Source organism: Carassius auratus, chromosome 49 (genome assembly GCF_003368295.1).
Source record: "Carassius auratus strain Wakin chromosome 49, ASM336829v1, whole genome shotgun sequence".
Classification (NCBI taxonomy): domain Eukaryota; kingdom Metazoa; phylum Chordata; class Actinopteri; order Cypriniformes; family Cyprinidae; genus Carassius; species Carassius auratus.
Genome location: NC_039291.1, coordinates 13,198,193 through 13,216,519, shown reverse-complemented (window position 1 = coordinate 13,216,519; position 18,327 = coordinate 13,198,193). Strand labels below are relative to the sequence as shown.

Below are 18,327 nucleotides of genomic sequence, written 5' to 3'. Positions count from 1 at the left end.
AATTAAAAGCTTTTTTTTACTTTCTATTTATTGAAGAATCCTGACAAAAAAAAATTATCATGGTTTTCACAAAAATATTAAGCAGCACAACTGTTGAATTTTTTCAGGAATACATTACATTTTAAAATATGTTAAAATAGAACAGTAGTTACGTTTAAAATATTTCACAATATTTCTGTTTTTGCTTTATTTTTGATCAAATAAATGCAGCCTGGGTAAGACATAAAAATAAATACTTAAAAATCTTACTGACCCCAAACTTTTGAACAGTTACTGTCTGAAGTCACTGTTTAACTACAACTTGAGCTTTGAACCTCGGTCTGAAAACATACAGTACTAGGCCATTTGAAAAATGCTTTTTTTTGTTGTTCTTTAATATATAAAAGAATAATAAAAGAATGCTACTTTCACAAATACAGAATTTGAAGTAAACAGATATCAGAGTCTAATAAAAGTAATGAATTTCTGTACACAGAGAGAATGACACACATTTCAGTTCACCTGACTTTATGTGAAACTCAGTGTTTTGTCAGGGGTCAGAATTTGAAGACAAACTATCATCAAATGATCCTCTTCCATTGACCTTCAGAACAAGTGGTATCTCCCCAAGAAACCCCCGCACTGTGATGATTGCCTGGAACTCTTTGTGATCACGGTGGATAAAATGCTTTTAGTATGAAGTTTAAGACTATATTATATTTAAACCAATACAGTTAAAAAATGGAGTGTTCAGTGGACTGAACTTTGAAGCCAGATCTTTTTACCTGTAAGTGCGGTCCAGTAGAGGTCTATTGTAGAGGTAAACATCTTTGACAGTTGTTTGTCCAACACAGCAGGTGCCAAAATCCACAGTGGAACTTGAAAGGTGCAGTGTCGCTATTTTCAGCAGCCATTATTTCAGTCTTCAGTGTCACATAATCGCTCTGAAATATTCTAATATGGTGATACTCAAGAAGCGTTTCTTATTTTTTATATTACTTATTTTTTTCTAATTTCATGATAAATGAATCACTGTTCCATGTGTGTTCATGGTGCATGTGTGTTCAAGGCTGTGTGTGTGCACTTTGGATGGGTTAAATGCAGAGCTCAAGTTCTGAGTATGGGTCACCATACTTGGCTGTATGTCACGTCACTTTCGTCAAAAAAAAAGGTAAAAAAAACAAAAACATTTATTAGAAAAATGAATCTTTTGCGACAATAGAAATGTCTTTACTGTAATTTTTTTTAATCAATTGACTGCATCATTGCTAAATTATATTATTAATATATATATATATATATATATATATATATATATATATATATATATATATATATAATTGACCCTAAACTTTAAAATATAATAATAATAAGCGTTTTTTTTTATATAGAATGTATTAAAAATTACATCAAAAAATTTTTTTTAATAATAATAAAATTTTCCCCTATAAATACTTGTTGGAATGAGGCTATTGTTCCAGGACAATATGCCTCCCACAAGATGGGGACAGGATGGCAAAATTATCATCTTCATGTGCAATAGGCTTGAATATTCTGTTTAAAGCTCTATTTTTAATACCAGCTTTTTGAACCTCAAAGGGAGCTTTTTGATCTAAGACTTATTTTAGATATTTACAGGAGCTAACTGTTATTGCTGTACTGAATGGTCAAACTCTGCCGAAACTGTGGCGTCTTTTCTCCAGCATCATTGCACAGAAGAGTAACAGAAGGCTGAGCATCTGATTCCTCACATGCTTCATTCAGACAGGTCAGGAATGAAAATGAATAAAATTATTATCAAAATCACTTCTGAGCTCAGGCATTGCTAGGGCATCACTAATTGATTGCTATATCAACAGATGAATTACACACATTTGTAACTCACGCAGCAGGTTTTACATTGTCCAGCCTCAAGGGTTCTGGCTCATAGCCCTGTGCTCTCTCCACTTTGCCTGGAGTCAATGATGCAAGCTACAAGATAAATAACAGTGAAATGACATTACTTTGCCTGTAAAACGTATTCTGTTTTTCATTTTTTGAAAGTGATTGTGAATGCAGCACAATGTAGTCTGTGTTAGAGAGCTGGATAAGATTAATATATCTAAAGTCTAGGTTCATGAAACCTAGAGCATAACACAAACACCTTTGGTTGAACTTGACAGGATCAGAGGCGTGAAAGGCACACGAATGCTGATTCTGCCCCCTGCTGGAACAACCTGTACTAAAGTGCACATTAAATGCTTTTTTTCCCCTCCAGCACATCTCATCATTAATGTTCCTAATCCAGATATGGAAATAAAACAGAACCTAATGGAGACCTGAAACAGTATTGATTTCCATAACCTATGGTTTGCTGTGGAGTGATGCAGTATGGGTAGTCAGAGACATTCCCTTCATGAGGCTTCAGAAACACAGAAAACTGCTTCTTCACTGGAGACAGAGTCCTAGAAGGGTTTCTGCCCTCCTCTCCATCACATTCACCCTCATTCTCCCCAAAATCATCCTACAAAACAGAAAATGTATCGGTTTTGGAATGTTGCCATGAAAACTAAGCCTAGACTCACAGATTTGGTCATGAAAGTTGAGCTTGTTCCTTCCTAGCTAGGGGTATGACTGTCGTCCCATGTGTGAGGGAACATGACGGATGAGTCCAGCCCTCCAAGAACCTCACTGCTATCAGCATCCTTCAGAGGAAAGGGTTCATCACATGCAACCAACAGGTCTATCAATTTACTATCACCGACCTCCAAGTTGTAGGTCACCCACGGATATCTGGGAGGTTTCAGAAAATATGTATGTCCATTTGTGAATTCAATGTCAGGAATTCATCTGGACAGGAATGGGAGTTGGATCTACTGTAGATCTCCAACCTGAAAGAAAAGAAAAGACAAAATTCACTGTAACTCAGCTGTTTGATTTGAGAAAGGGAAAATATTTATTATGAAACAAGATGTTTGAATGTTTTGTGTCATACTTGACAAATGAGGTTGTCTTGATAATCCCCCACAAATATTGGTGAAAGCAGTGATATTGATGGTTCGAGTCTCAAATGGGCCAAGCATCCCACCATTCGGTTCAACAAGGGATGCTGCACCTTTCCCATTGGAAAGAAGACAGTTTACAAATTCTGGAAGTAAAGAAAGAAAATGAGTTTTTGACTTTGCTTTTTCACTTTCACTGATACTATAGAACACAAAAGAATAGGTTCCACCACCCACCATATGCTTTTTGCTGTATTTTTGCACTCCTTGACAGAGTGGGAGGGTGCACCGCTCCTGTTTAAACACTGATAATAAAGAGAACTTTTACCGGACAATATTAGAATCATTTCTGGAGGATCATGCATTTAAAATTGTAATGATATTTCGCAATATTACAATAAATTCAGACTATATAAATGGTTAATTAAAAGTTTTTTTTTTTTTTTTGTACTAATACTAAAACAATTTGGAATAAAGATATGTACCGTAGCTTTCAGAGTTTTTGATAGATTTGTTAATGACTACTGGCTCATGCTCACTGTCCAGTGTGATTGTTTGGTGATCGGCATCCCTTGAATTAACACTAAATATGTAACAGTGAAAAAGACAAGTGATATTGCAACAATGTCTTAATAAATATATATATATATATATATATATATATATATATATATATATATATATATATATATATATATATACTAATGACTAGTGAATTAAATATGACCTAAAGATTTGCATTATATAAATGAGTTATGAGTGAATTATACCACATCACGGGTTAACATCACTTTTGCATTCTTTCCAGACAATGGACACTGGCTTGGGTTTTTTGAACAAGATAAAACCATCTTGATATAAACACATCATCTAAACTGTCTCACCTTGCTCCAGGTAAAGTGGGCCGACAGTATTGTTCGGTTAAACTAGGTAACACAAGGTAACTGTCTGTCTGTCTGGACCATCTACATACAGATCAGTCAACACCAGCTTACAGCTCAGCAAGCACACCTGAGGAGACTGGACGACTGCTTGTAAATGTAAGCTATTTCCTGTTATAATCAATGTTGCAAACAGTTGTGCTGCTTAATTTTTTCAGGATTCTTTGATGAATATAAAGCTCAAAAGAACAGCAATGAAACAGAAACAGTTTTTACTGTCACTACTGATCAACTTTATGTGTCCTTCATACAAGTATTATCTTCTTTAAGAAAATCTTACTGACTCCAGAAGTTTAAACAGTATATCTGTTTGTTCATACATTCATTGACTGATAATGCTCTGAACTATTTCTCCTGCTGAAGGCTTCACTTCAATTCCATGACTGTCAATACATTCAAAGTGAATGACTGATTGTCACTGATTCTGGCTGGATCGAGAACGTCCATGATCACCAACTAGCAGACACTGTGGTAGTCTTTTAACTGAGACAGATAGAAAAAAATAGATTAGAGAGTTATTTTAGTATCATTTGATATACTGCTATATGAGTGCACATACATCTTTTGGACAGTATGTGAGCAGGAACTCATGTGCCTGTGCAGGGCTCAGGATCCTAATTCTGTAATGCTGAACAGATGATGCTGAATTCTGAAGGGGTCTAGTCTCTTCAGACAACAGACATATAAGTTTAGGTTTTCTGCCAGTGGTACGGGAACTCCAAGTGTCTACACATAAACAAAAATATGATTTACAAATATGCCAGTGAGTTTCTGCTGTACATACTATTCTGTGTTTACACAGATGTGTGTAGGGAACTCTTCTGTAAAGTGGAATGTGGATTGGTTGGGTTGAATCTGACATAATGTTCAGCCGTGATATCACACAGTTCCCCAAATTCAGGCAGATGCTCTCCGCCTGATATTGATACCAGCTCCACAGTGATCAGCTGACCTGTACCTGAAAAAAAGGAAAAGTGGAAAAGTGTTAAATTTCATTGTGGCATAATTGTTTGTGAAGAACAGGCCATTTTTAAAGTGGACTATATGATTGGAGATGTCCAGCCTAAGTCACCAGTTTGTTATTTCATCAAGTATTGATCATTTATAAAAACAAAATTACATTTTGATTGAAAATAAAAAATAAAAATGAGTTCACAATAAGATCAAAAACATGCATTCTGAAAATAGATTTCATTTTTACTTTAAGACATTGTTTGTAGTCAGCTTATGTAGTACAGATGAAAGTTCAGTTGTGCAACGGTTTATTTAAACACTGTAAAAAATGTACCGTAAAATTTACAGTAACTTACTGGCAACAATTAGCCAGTAAGTTACTGTGAATACGTTTTACAGTAAGGGTACTGTAATTCTATTTACAGTATTTTATGTATACACTGTGAAATCAAAAACAATTAAATACTGTGATTTTAGTTGTATTTACAGTAACTTACTGGCTAATTGTTGCCAGTAAGTTACTGTGAATATTTTTTACAGTAAGGGTACTGTACTTCCATTTACAGTATTTTATGTATACACTGTGAAATCAAAAACAATTAAATACTGTGATTTTAGTTGTATTTACAGTAACTTACTGGCTAATTGTTGCCAGTAAGTTACTGTGAATACGTTTTACAGTAAGGGTACTGTACTTCCATTTACAGTATTTTGTGTATTCACTGTAAAATACAAAAAAAACAATGAAACACTGATTTTAGTTGTATTTACATACAAAAAACAGTTAAGCACTGTTTTTATGTATTGTATGCAATACAGTACTATAAGCAGTAGATAACATTTAATCACTGTAAATTTAGTTTCTCACTGTACAATTTAAATACTGTATCACTGTGATTTAATATTAGCCATCATTAAAAGAATCACCCATATTCTAAAACCCTGCAATCAACTGCAGACAATAAGAAAATTGTTAACAGTTATTTATTTAAAAACATTTGGTGAACAGGAATGACAAAACAGGTACAACATAAAGGGATAATTGACATTGGACAACATGCCATTATGCCATCCAAAGTTAACGAACATTCTGTGTTTGTAATTTTTAATGGCGTGAAGTCTATTATCTGCGTATTCTACTGTTGCTAAATTTAATTACTGACTTAAGAAAATTTTACAAAACGAGGCTATTTCATTACAAGTTTTGTAAAGTTACAGAGCAAACTGTTACTAGTTCATTCACTAGTTCCACATGACTGGTTGCTATGGCAGAACAATAACGCAAATTGATACAACACGGTCAAAAAATTTAACTACTTTGAAGCTGTGCAAATAACTGATTATTACCACATTCTAAAGAGTAATAAATAACACTATGGCAATACTGAAATAAAATAAAATATTGAACATTAAATTTTTTTTAAATATTTAACATTTGCATCAACATTTAAAACAGAAAGGAAAATAAACTTCCCCTGCCACTATGGCCTCTTGCATGCCCTGACCTTGGAGACCTAGAATCCTAGTTGGAGCCCTGAAATTAAAGAAGAAAACACATTAGATCAGCTGAATGGTTTCGAAAATGGTAAAACTAAACTGTTTAACTCTGGGGGAGTTGTAAAATGAGCCTATTTCCAAAAAAAGTGGAGTGTTCTTTTAACAAATACAACTTTTTATTTTAGTAATGTAGGCTACTAGTAAATAGTGAAATGAACATTTAGAAAGATTTATAAATGCTGTAGAAGTGCAGTTTATTATTAGTTAATGTTAACTAATGTAGTTAACCAGTTTAATAAATGGAACCATATTGTAAAGTGTTACCAATTTGTTATACACCGATTCAGACGATTCGCGAGTTCAGTGTTGGACAGATCAGTTGTTTTAACCATTCATTAAATGTAATCAGTTCAAAAGAGTCATTAGTTCGAGAATCGGACGTGTCAGTAGCGGACTATGGCACGCGTTTTATTATCCCGGGAGTTTAGGACATTGCACAAGATTTTTGGCAACACAGGAAACATTTAATCACTGGATAGTTTTTTGTTTGTTTATTGAAAGTGTTTTTATTTCAGCTGATGCGGAACAATTTTCAGAGTACATAAGGCAATGTTTTGTTTAGCACAATTCACACCCAGCGGTAATTCAGGGGAAACAAAATCTCTGAATGCTCGACATGAACTTCGGTCTTCCGATCTTTTACCATCATGTCAATTCTCAATTGATTTTGATTAATATTTAGATTTACATTTATGCATTTAGCAGACGCTTTCATCCAAAGCGACTTGCAGTGCATTCAGGCTAACATTTATTTCCTAACATGTGTTCCCCTGGGAATTGAACCCATAACCTTTTGTGCTGCTAATGCAATGCTCTACAACACTGAGCCACATGCCTGAGGGAGCGAGAGAGAGCAAGACAGTTTGACGACTGTGAGAGTGCGTGCGCGGCCAGGGCTCTCTGCTCGTTCTATCAGTAACATGCGCCCTGTCACAAGTGCAGCAGTCATCTACATCACACCATTCAAATGGCTTTGGCGGGACAAAAATTCGTTTTGGCGGCTGAGAGAAATGGAGGGTGAGTTAATCATTTTCTTTTAACACTATTTTTTTTTTTAAATGAATAATGAAACGCAATGTGGCAGGCAGCCGGTGTTGATTCTGTGGCACACCACCACGTACTGACACTTTTCTGACGTCATTTGTCGCGGTAGCATAAAATGGCAGAGGGAGGCGAGACGCGAGTGCGAGTAATTAAAGATGCTCCAACTACTTTTAAAGCCTACATCTGGGCACATTTCAGCTTTTATGAACAACCTGGTAAGCACATCCTGCAGAAGACGCACTGTGTGCGCTCATGTCACGCACAAATAGAATATGCAGGAGGTAATACCACTAACTTGATAAACCACGTTAGCCGTTTTCACCCCGAGCTATTTAAGATAAAAAATACCTCTGAACAAACTCCAGTGTTGTGCTGGTTTCCACCTGATACTCTAGGTTGAATACATAGTAACAGGCGAAGAGACCGGCCAAGGCAGTGGTGAAGTCTGCCATGTGAGCACCAGGTGGGATTACGACCTTCCTCAATGAAAAATGAAAATTATGTCATTAATGACTCCCTCTCATGTCGTTCCAAACCCATAAGACCTCCTTTTATCTTCAGAACACAGTTTAAGATATTTTAGATTTAGTCCGAGAGCTCTCAGTCCCTCCATTGAAGCTGTGTGTACGGTATACTGTCCATGTCCAGAAAGCTAATAAAAACATCATCAAAGTAGTCCATGTGACATCAGAGGGTCCGTTAGAATTTATTGAAACATCGAAAATACATTCTGCTCCAAAAATAACAAAAATTACGACTTTATTCAGGATTGTCTTCTCTTCCGTGTCTGTTGTGAACGGGACTGTTGACATACGACGCTGCTGACGTGTTTTCTGGTGCAACCAATAACAAAGAAAACACGTCAGCAGTATTGTATGTCAGGGGCGTCACTGCAGTGTTGTGAACGCGCTCACAACAGACCCGGAAGAGAAGAAAATGCTGAATAAAGTCGTAATTTTTGTTATTTTTGGAGCAAAATGTATATTCGATGCTTCAACAAATTCTAACGGACCCTCTGATGTCACATGGACTACTTTGGTGATGTTTTTCTTACCTTTCTGGACATGGACAGTATACCGTACATACATTCTCATTGGAGGGTCAGAAAGCTCTCGGACTAAACCTAAAATATCTTAAACTGTGTTCCGAAGAGGTCTTACGGGTTTGGAACGACATGAGGGTGAGTCATTAATGACATAATTTTTATTTCTGGCTGAACTAACCCTTTAAAGGATTAGTTCACCTCAAAATGAAAATTTCCTAATAATTTACTCACCCCAATGCCATCCAAGATATCCATGTCTTTCTTTCCTCAGTGGAAGAGAAATTAAGTCTGAGGAAAACATTTCTGGATTTTTCTTCAAATAATGGACTTCAATTGTAACCAACGTTTTGAAGTCTAAATCAATGCAGTTTTAAAGATCTTTGAAGTGCTTCAACGGGCTGTGCAGGATCCCAGCTGAGGATTAGGGTCTTATCTAGCGAAATGATTGGTCATTTTCTAAAAAAAAAATAATAATAATTTATATACTTTTTAACTACAATTGTTAGGATTGAGCTGGGAACTACATCAAGTCGAAAGGTTGCGCTCGATATCGCCGGTGGAAATACGCAAAGATGGCCGGCGAAATGGAGCGCGACCTTTCGATGTGAAGATTTAGTTCCCAACTCAATCCTAACAATTGAACTGCATTGATTTGGACTTCAAAACGTTGGTTACAATTGAAGTCCATTATTCAAAGAAAAATCCAGAAATGTTTTCCTCAGACTTAATTTCTCTTCCACTGAGGAAAGAAAGACATGGATATCTTGGATGGCATTGGGGTGAGATTAAATTATTAGGACATTTTCATTTTGAGGTGAACTAATCCTTTAAGCAGCAATAACTGGTTTCGTGATAGAAAAACAATGAGTGATACAGGCATAGCAAGCAATCTGAAATAGCAATCACGACATTATAGGTGGCTACTAAAGATGAGAGATTACTCCACATAACTTAAGTTTTGGAGTGACTGTGCTGTTACTGACTGGTGCAGAAGCAGAGAATGACACAACACACATTCACTAGTGTTTTCCAGAAACTTTGTTTTGCTTGTGCCCTATACATTCAAAGGATTCGTTAACATTGAATGTGAAACTTACCGAGCATGATGATCCTTGGAGTGACTGGGAGAGACAGCTGGGCCTCTGCGTCTGCGGGAGTGGTAGTCTCCTATGCCAGCAAAGATAAGAGTTACTTGAAACAAGGTAGACTGTATATTATCTCTAGGATAGAAAAAGCTTTTTGAAATTTGATGATAAGGAAGCAATGAGCAATGGTCCTTTTTTTTGCTCTGAAGGTTTGTGAAAGGTTTACACAAAAAAATTAACTAAGTACCACAATATCTTTATCAATTACAACACTACATCAATTTTCTCTTAATTAAAATATTAATTAAAATATTGTGCTCACAGTGGACAACAGTGACTTTACCCAGCATTTACCCAGGAATTGAGATAGAAGCTTGCACCAAGTGGGTTATATTGTGAGGTGAGGTCTATCAAGGAAAAAGTGCTTCAACCACCAATAACATAAACCTGACACAAACCTGTATTTACTTGAAAAACTGGAGGTTCGTCAACCTGCATTAACAATTCTCACTCTAATCAGGGAAATGTGATACAATTGTGTACAGGGAAATGTGACAATTAATTGTTGAAAACTCCAAATAAAATATTTAAATAATTAAGGAACTTACATCAGCAATGAGAAAAAGTGACTCCTCTTGCTCTTTGAAGTGTGACAACATCACAAGCATCGCTGCTAGGCCATCAGATCCTTCTCGGTCCTTCTTTATGGCTTCCTTCAGAACAGCTCTTACTTCTTTCCTCCACTTTGTAATCTGACTACTGAAGAAATCCAGTTGTCTTTTACCCTTTTTGTCCATATCTTCATTCAGTCTTGTGTATAGTTCAACATTGGTGAGAGTGGTGAAGTGTGACAATAAAAACTTCTGTGAAAAGAGAAATGGCCACTCTTTACCCACATCCAGAATGCTTGGGGAAGGCTTTGCGTTGATGTATTCCCGCTGTTTGGCATAAGTGATTGCCATTAGGTCTTCTACCCTTCCTCTCTCAGCGCCCTTTAGTCCCTCTTGGCTGAATATATCAATCATCTCAAGCTTCTTTTCCTCTAATGATGCTGATGTTTCCCCATCTGGATAGTCCGCTGGCTGCCAACGAACACACCCATAACTGTCGATTCTTGCACATGTAGCTACTGCTGGCTGGTCATCATCACCATCCTCATCATCTCTCTGGGTGCGTTTGTGCTTCCTCAGACGGGAAAGAGAGTTGCCTCGTTTCAAATATTCTACTCTGGTTTTGAGCTGATTTATAACGCTGAAATACCCACATCCAATTAGCTCCCCCTCTTCATTTTTGTCTAAAAAGCTATTTGGATATTTTTGAGTTATAGCTTTAGCCACTACCACACACTCTCTGCGAGTAGGGTTCAAGGAACGCTCTCTCATCGCATCAACAGTGACTTTTATCAAGTGTCTGCGGTCACCTGGAGCTGGCCTCTCACCAGCATCTACTGCTCTTCTAAGAGTCAGCCTCACTTTGTTCCATGGCACCTCAAAACTGTTCACCCATGCAGAAATGGGACTTATAGATGATATGGGGCATGTGCTGGAATAGGCAACTGACAGTGGCTCAGACGATGAAGGGCTCAGCTGGGGATTGGAAGGACCTGCATTACACACTGTGAAAGCACAGAATAGTCAGGTGAAAATAAGGTTTGACCCTAAAAAAAAAAATCTAACAAAAGGTTTCTTAGTGGTTTACAATAGTATCAGATGTACTTAAACTAAAACTTAAAAAATAAAATAAAATCAAAATGGTGGCCGTCAAGTCCTTATAGGTAGGTCAATATAGGGTTAAACCAACAAAATTTATATAAAATGTTTTTTGTTTTGTTTTTTGGATTCTGGTACAGTTCAAATAAACAAACTATAAAAAATACTAAATAACAGACTAAAATGTATTTAAATCTGACCTTGGGAAAAGGGTCATTTCAAAAATGGTTGTCATGGCTTCATCTCAATTACTAATCAGCCTAGATGGGTGATTTGAGGTCAACTGATGGCAAACAAGAAAATTATTTTACATGTTAACATTGAAATATTTTTGATGATGTGCTTTTTTCAGCCGCATTGCAGGTGTATGTTAAAATCAATGTGTTTAAAAAAAGAGCAAATGCAATGCATGACTATGGGATCTGCATGGATGGGGGAATATGGGCAATATCTTAAATGCTGTTTTCAATTGCAATGCGACCACTATCCTTCTGTACTGTATTGCACTGTTCTTACATACTTGGGCCTATAATCAAGTGATTAGGCTCTTTGGAAAGCTGTGGGTCTGGAGTTTTGCGTGGAATAACTGTATCTAGTGCAGAGACAGCATTGCAGAGGCAAGAATATAGTTTTTATTTTTCCCGTATATACCATCTTTTTTTTTTTTTTTTTTTTTAAAGCAAATTTGGCTTTATATGCTGCCATTAGCAAACAGCAAACTGCACATCCAGAAGGGCATTTATTGCCGCGGGGGATTTCAATAATTCTAACCTCAATCTGTACTCCTCAAGTTCTATCAACATGTCACCTGCCTGACCAAAGGGGACAGAATCTTGGACCAGGTATACACTAACATCCACATATAAACACTTTTTTTTTTTTTTTTTTTTTACAAAATTATGATTGAATGATTGCGGATTTATTTAGTTATTAATTGTAGCGGATCAACTAATATATGTTAATTAAAAGAACTAATCTCACCTTTCAAGGAATGAATAATTTTTCTGCACTGAATGGGTGTGATCAGATGTTTGATGTCATCTTCTTGAATAAACTGCAGATCATCTGGTCCTTCAACACCTACTTTCACCAACTCATTGACTAAAGTTTCAAGCTTTGCTTCATCTAGCTGTGGTAGCACGGCCTGTATTGCCTTCTCAATGGAGTCCATTACTCATTCTTCTGAAACACAGAATGATGCAGAGCAACAAGATTAAGACCAAATTGATTATATACAGAAAGAGGGTAATAATCTGCAAGGTTCTCTACAGGCTGTTGGCTTTCCACAGCCTGACAAGGGTGTGGCACTGAACTTTCTTTTTTTTCTTTTTTTGTTTTTTTTTGCTCGAAGTAGTGATGGTAAAGTTACTTACTGATTTTCTGGAAGTTCCGATAAGCAGTCTGTGAAGGATCCGCGATTCCAAGATGGAAACTCCGGCAGAGGCCACGGGTGGGAAAAATACATTAACGTTAAAGCCTGTGAAAACGTCTCCGTCGGAGCTCTCACGGAAACGTTTTCGCTGAATTCCTCTCAGGCAAAAAGTGAAAGATATCAACACAAAGACGAAAACAAAATAAATAACTTTACAACCACAAGACAAATCCGTGTATAAAGAAACGTAAATTTGACTAATAGTCTGTTATTAACGGAGCTTAACGTTAACGGCTGCGAAGACGTCTCCGTCGGAGCTCTCACGGAAACGTTGTCGCTGAATTCCTCTCAGGCAAAAAGTTAAAGAAATCAACACAAAGACGAAAACAAAATAAATACAAGACAAAGCCGTGTGTAAAGAAACTTAGATTTGAGAATTAACGGAACTTGTCTGTCACTGACGACGAGTCAGAAATTCAAGTGCTGCTGCCTCTTTCGCGCTTTTTTCCCCCACAGATTCTAGATCTTTCTAGACTGGGTAAACTCCGCCCACTCTGGCGCTTTGATTTCGCCAAACAGCTCTGGAAACTTGCACCTTTATCTTGCCTGCTTCCGAAGAAAAAAATATGTATAACACTGATGTTTGTAAAATAAAAATCCCATGGTACATATTTATGAGTTAACCAGACAGCCCCAATTTTGGCAAGTAATGCACATGACATAGCCTACCCAAAATAAAAAGGCTGCTGCTTGTAAGTCATGAATAGACACATAACCAACATATATTTACAAAGCTTGAGAGTTTTGGCTCAAGTTCAAAACTCAAAATTAATCAGATGTTATTAATATTGAGATATATAAGCTCAAAAATAAAAACAACAAATATTAAGATTATATTTATTAAATGTATAAAATATTAATATTTAAATATTAATATACATAATTATGTGAATATACTATTGCAACTTATAACCAATGGTCATGCTCTTCAGTTCAAATCTGAGGATGATATCTCAAAAAATTATGCGTTTATGAAGCCTATATTGTTAGACCATGTCAGCTGAGACTTTGGAGAAGTTTAAGATAAGGCTTATCAAATGTTTTATTGCCCTGTTAACACCCATTTACACCCAAACACCCATTTACAGTCACAAAACAAACAAACAAACAAACAAAAAATATTCTTGGAATCTTATGTGAATTCTTTAAAAAATATATATTGTATGGAATAGAAACCTGCAGCAGGTGCATCAGAGTACAAGTTACATGACACACCAGCTCACCATCGAGTATTTACATCATATTCCGGTGATGAATTATGAACAACAATAATCTGGAGCCGTCCATGTGAAAGGGGTACAAAGAAAGATATGATAAAAAAAGGAAAATTACAGTAGTTTACTTTACTATTTACAGTACTATAGTGGCTAAATTGTGATTTTTTTACAGTAATGCATTGACTACTGTGATTTCAACTGTAATGCTTGGACTACTGTGATTTTTACAGTCTTACTGTAAACTTTACAATATTTTACTGTAAAAAGTAAATAACTGTAGATTTCACAGCCATTTTTTACAGTGAACAAGCAGATCAAGTATTTTCAATTTCAGTTGGGTCCAAATAACTTTGCACTCCACTGACTTTCACTGTTGTTTTTCATTTTTAGGTAAACTATCTCTTTAAGACCTAGATGTTGAAAGAGCTGAATATTGGAGGTGGTCTGCGGGCCTCTGTCTGTATAATGACAGGATACGGGACCTGCATCTCCGCAACCAGAACGTGCTCATAGTCAGCCAGAGAGTCTGGAGCAAAATGCACCATATACTGGCAACTCATTCCAGGAGCGACAGTTCCCCCCTCACCAGGGAACCTGTCTGTGAAACATAAAGCTTTGTTACACAGTTTCTTATCTTGATCTCAAAGCAGATATTCAGTGGTACAGTAGTAATTATTCACATTTTTAACAATAGATGTCGCTGTTTCCTGTTTCCCTATTCTACCTCCTCGAGCTGCAGGGTAAATAGTACCAAAGAATTATTATAAGTGAAATTATATATAGTTTTAATACAGTTGTAGGGATATTCACTCAGAAATGAAAATGTTGTCATCATTTACTCACCCTCGTGTTGTTCCAAACTTGTATGTGTTTTTTTCTTCTTCTATCAAACAGAAAAGCCATTTGCTGTTAGCCTTTGACTTACATAGTGTTTTTTTTTTTTTTTTTTTTTTTTTTTCATAATATGGAAGTAAAAAAGGCTAACAGCAAAAGTTTGGTTACCGAGATTCAACAAAATATCTTATTTTGTGTTCATCAGAATAAAGAAACTCATAAACAACTTCAAAGTGAGTAAATGCTGACAGAATTAAACATTTGGGTGAACTTTTTAATTTTACACGAAGTAATGAAAATGATTTGAATGGTTTTAGTTTTAGTTAACATTAAAAACCCTGCCATTTCCTCTAGTTCAGTTCAGCTTCAATGCAAATAATGCAGAGTACTCCTGGCAACATAAATGAGTTTTTCATGAGGTCAGGTGCTTTTTTTATTCTTTAGACTCACCCAAACCAACAGGGAAGTATGGGGAGGTTGAAGAAAACATTTGAATGTGGTGCCTAGACACAGTTATGTTTTTGAGCTCCACCCCTGTCCACAGAAAACAGTAGGTACTTCTAAGAACTGAAAACATACCGAACTGGAAAGACACCATTCAGAAGTTACGCAGTAGGGAAAGTAAAAAGTAAAAACCTCACATTATTGACTTAGTCAATAAAAACATGCAGTACACAATCATAATTTTATACTTTCATACATTTCATGTTGTATGAATATTATTATTGATTCAAATGCTACCAATGAATGAAATATAAGGTGCTTTTATACCTCGTAGACGTGTCCTACTCTGTAGTCAGTGAAGATGATCACAGGTGGTTTCGATTGAAGATGGGCGAGAAAGGAAAGGGAATTTTGTCACAATAATTGCCATTTATGAGCTTATCATTAATTAATACCCAAATCAATAAACAGAATATTTATTCTACTATGCATCCTAAGATGACATGCCTTGATTACTAAATCAATACTGTAAAAAAATTAATAATGCAGTAGTTTTGTTGTATAACCGTCCAACAGTTTATGTGCAGTAAACTAGAATAATTTATTAATTTACAGAACACATTTGTTCACTTAGAAATTAACCACAGGAAAAGGTGTTTAAAAATGGTGACCAGTCACAACAACTAAAATATATACTTTCCCACATACAGTCAAATATTTGAACCTAATTTCTTGCAGTACATGCTTTGTTTCAACTGCCCAGCCACACTTTATTGAGTATCTCATTCAAACTGGATCTTTCGTTCTGCTTTTGACTGCCAAGAAGCAGAAAACAGTCTTGTGATTCTTTGGCCACTGTGAAGGGAAAATTTCTTCATTCAAATGGCCAAAGACATTTCATTTGGCCCAGACAAGTGAAACGGGCAATGGAGTGATTCATTTGGAATGCTGATATGTGCTTGGAGACAATAAGGCCAATAAAAGACACAGAATAAAAAATTATATAGACTATATGGCTGATTATACTCACAGAATAATCCATTCTGCTCGTTTGCAATTTCATGTTGTCCTTTTCAGATGAAATGTGTCAATACATGCAGATCAGCATTTCTAATACAATCCGTGTGATCTGTTTCTTGAGTGTTCATGTATTATATTTCCCCTACCCAAGCTGCACAAATATTATGGCAATAATGGTTGAATGAAGCTGACCAAACTACAAAAATTATTTCTATTTGCTTCGAATTTGATTATTTGGTTATTAGTTAATTAAAGGTGTTATGTATGACTCACACTGAGTGGTTGAACTATTGCAGTCTAAATTCAAAATTTTGGAAAGGGTTATTTTCACCAAGCCCCTCCTCCTCAAACTTCACAAAGAAGGTTGCAAGATTGACAACAACAACAGGATCGAGCTCTCTTAATGACGAATTAAATTATGTATTCTGCCAATTGGCAACCCGGGTTGCCAAAATACAATTGGGTAAACTGGCAGTGGTTGGGTTTCACAAACCAAAGCAAACACTGACATTCCGGCCCAGAACACACATTTTCAAAAGAGAATATCTGACTGCAGCATTGTGTTTCAGATAAACAAGTATGTTAACTTAGCATGTTTCTTAAATATCTGCAAACATATTATGGTATTTTTTATTATTTTTTATTAAAGTCAAAAACTTACATACCCTTAAAGGTGATGTGGCCAATTTTTGTTGACCAATGGAAGATGAGAAACCGGTAAAAAAAAAAAAAAAATGAATATACTAATTATACTAGCTAATCATAGAGGTTATAGAAATTATACATCAAATAAATCAATATCGAGTGTATCTCTAAGTATGATATTAAAATCAAAAACACAGGCACACTTTTCTCTGCCAGTGTTTTTTGTGCCCTTTCCCACATTCTCTGGCCTCTTCTCTGGCATGATGAGAGTCTTTCTGTCATGCTGAGCATTTGGGAGCAGGAAGTGAGGGTTGCGTAGAAACTTTTGTTGGTCTTTGTGCTTATGCAGGGAAGCCCTGTCTTTTGCCTGATTCTGAGCACTGAGCTTCTCCATCCAACAAGCTTTATGCACCAAACAAAGCTTTTAAGTTAAAGAAATTGGAAACATAAACTACACTGAACAAAATTATAAACGGAACACTTTTGTTTTTGCACCCATTTTTCATGAGCTGAACTCAAGACTTAATAATAACTGAACTCTAAGAATTTTTCTATGTACACAAAAGGCCTATTTCTCTCAATTATTGTTCACAAATCTGTCTAAATCTGTGTAAGTGAGCACTTCTCCTTTGCCGAGACAATCCACCCACAGGTGTGGCATATCAAGATGCTAATTAGACAGCATGATTATTGCACAGGTGTGCCTTCGTGCACTTGATGGAGCTGGACTCTGGAGAGGAAGGGAGCGTGAGTTTCTGCTCTGATTGTTCCAGCAGGCTCTGGGCCTGAATGTAACCATCATCCTCTGGTTCGGTGCAAATGTGCAGATCATAAGAGATAGTTGGCTGGGCAAAGCCTGGAGTGAACTTGCCTGTGAAAAATTACAGTATTATGGTATGCAATCTTATTATTTAAGTATGTTTTTACTTTATTGGTCATTGAAAAATTACCTTTTGGGCTTTTAATAACTGGGGAATGCACTGTTGTATAGTCCAGTGGGAAAATCAAGTTGTTGCTCCTGAGAAGCTCGCTGTCCACACACTATTTGAAAGCTGATTTTACTTTGGAGACATAGAGGATTCTCCTGTTTACATGGGTTTTTGTGTCATAAGACGACTCACTAACTGACGACACACTGTGGATAGTAGAAATAATCATTGTTTTGAAATAATCACTGTCCAAACAAAACCAATTACTTTCAAGCTAAAAAAAAAAAAAAAAAAAAAAAACATTTATGAAAGTTGAAAATGAAAATGAAAATTGCATAATTTCTATACCATTCTATAACTTTTAATTTTGTGTTCGACGTTATACAGTTAATGTTATACTGGTTTATTAAACGCAATTTAATATTTCAATGCCCGACACAAACCGTAGGTTTACGGTGATATTTTATGGAAACGTGCTATTCATATATCTCAATATAAAACGTGACGGCAG

At 36.0% G+C, this 18,327-nt stretch overlaps 1 protein-coding gene and 1 pseudogene across 2 annotated transcripts; both read right to left on the bottom strand.

The window, feature by feature from the left end:
* Positions 1–1,860: 1,860 nt before the first annotated feature.
* LOC113065919 (deleted in lung and esophageal cancer protein 1-like) lies at positions 1,861–7,908 on the bottom strand (annotated as a pseudogene).
* A 1,470-nt stretch (positions 7,909–9,378) lies between these two features.
* LOC113066298 (uncharacterized) lies at positions 9,379–11,347 on the bottom strand. Of its 2 annotated transcripts, XM_026238169.1 has the most exons (3): positions 10,195–11,347; positions 10,045–10,078; positions 9,379–9,668 (listed from the first exon to the last, which is right to left on the bottom strand). In XM_026238169.1, exons 1-3 carry the CDS (start codon positions 10,966–10,968, stop codon positions 9,595–9,597), a joined length of 882 nt encoding a protein of 293 aa, XP_026093954.1. In that variant the 5' UTR covers positions 10,969–11,347; the 3' UTR covers positions 9,379–9,594. The 2 variants fall into 2 exon arrangements, with proteins under 2 accessions (XP_026093954.1, XP_026093955.1); XM_026238170.1 differs by lacking the exon at positions 10,045–10,078 and having other exon boundaries at positions 10,195–11,345.
* Positions 11,348–18,327: the final 6,980 nt, after the last annotated feature.

What these genes read in the sequence shown, in the direction of transcription:
- LOC113066298 (XM_026238169.1), bottom strand. Translation starts at nt 10,968, where the DNA reads ATGAGAGAGCGTTCCTTGAACCCTACTCGCAGAGAGTGTGTGGTAGTG. An exon ending in CACTTTTTCTCATTGCTGAT is followed by an intron (nt 10,079 to 10,194) that starts GTAAGTTCCTTA and finishes TTGTTAATGCAG; the next exon opens with GTTGACGAACCTCCAGTTTT. An exon ending in AGTTTTTCAAGTAAATACAG is followed by an intron (nt 9,669 to 10,044) that starts GTTTGTGTCAGG and finishes TTGCTGGCATAG; the next exon opens with GAGACTACCACTCCCGCAGA.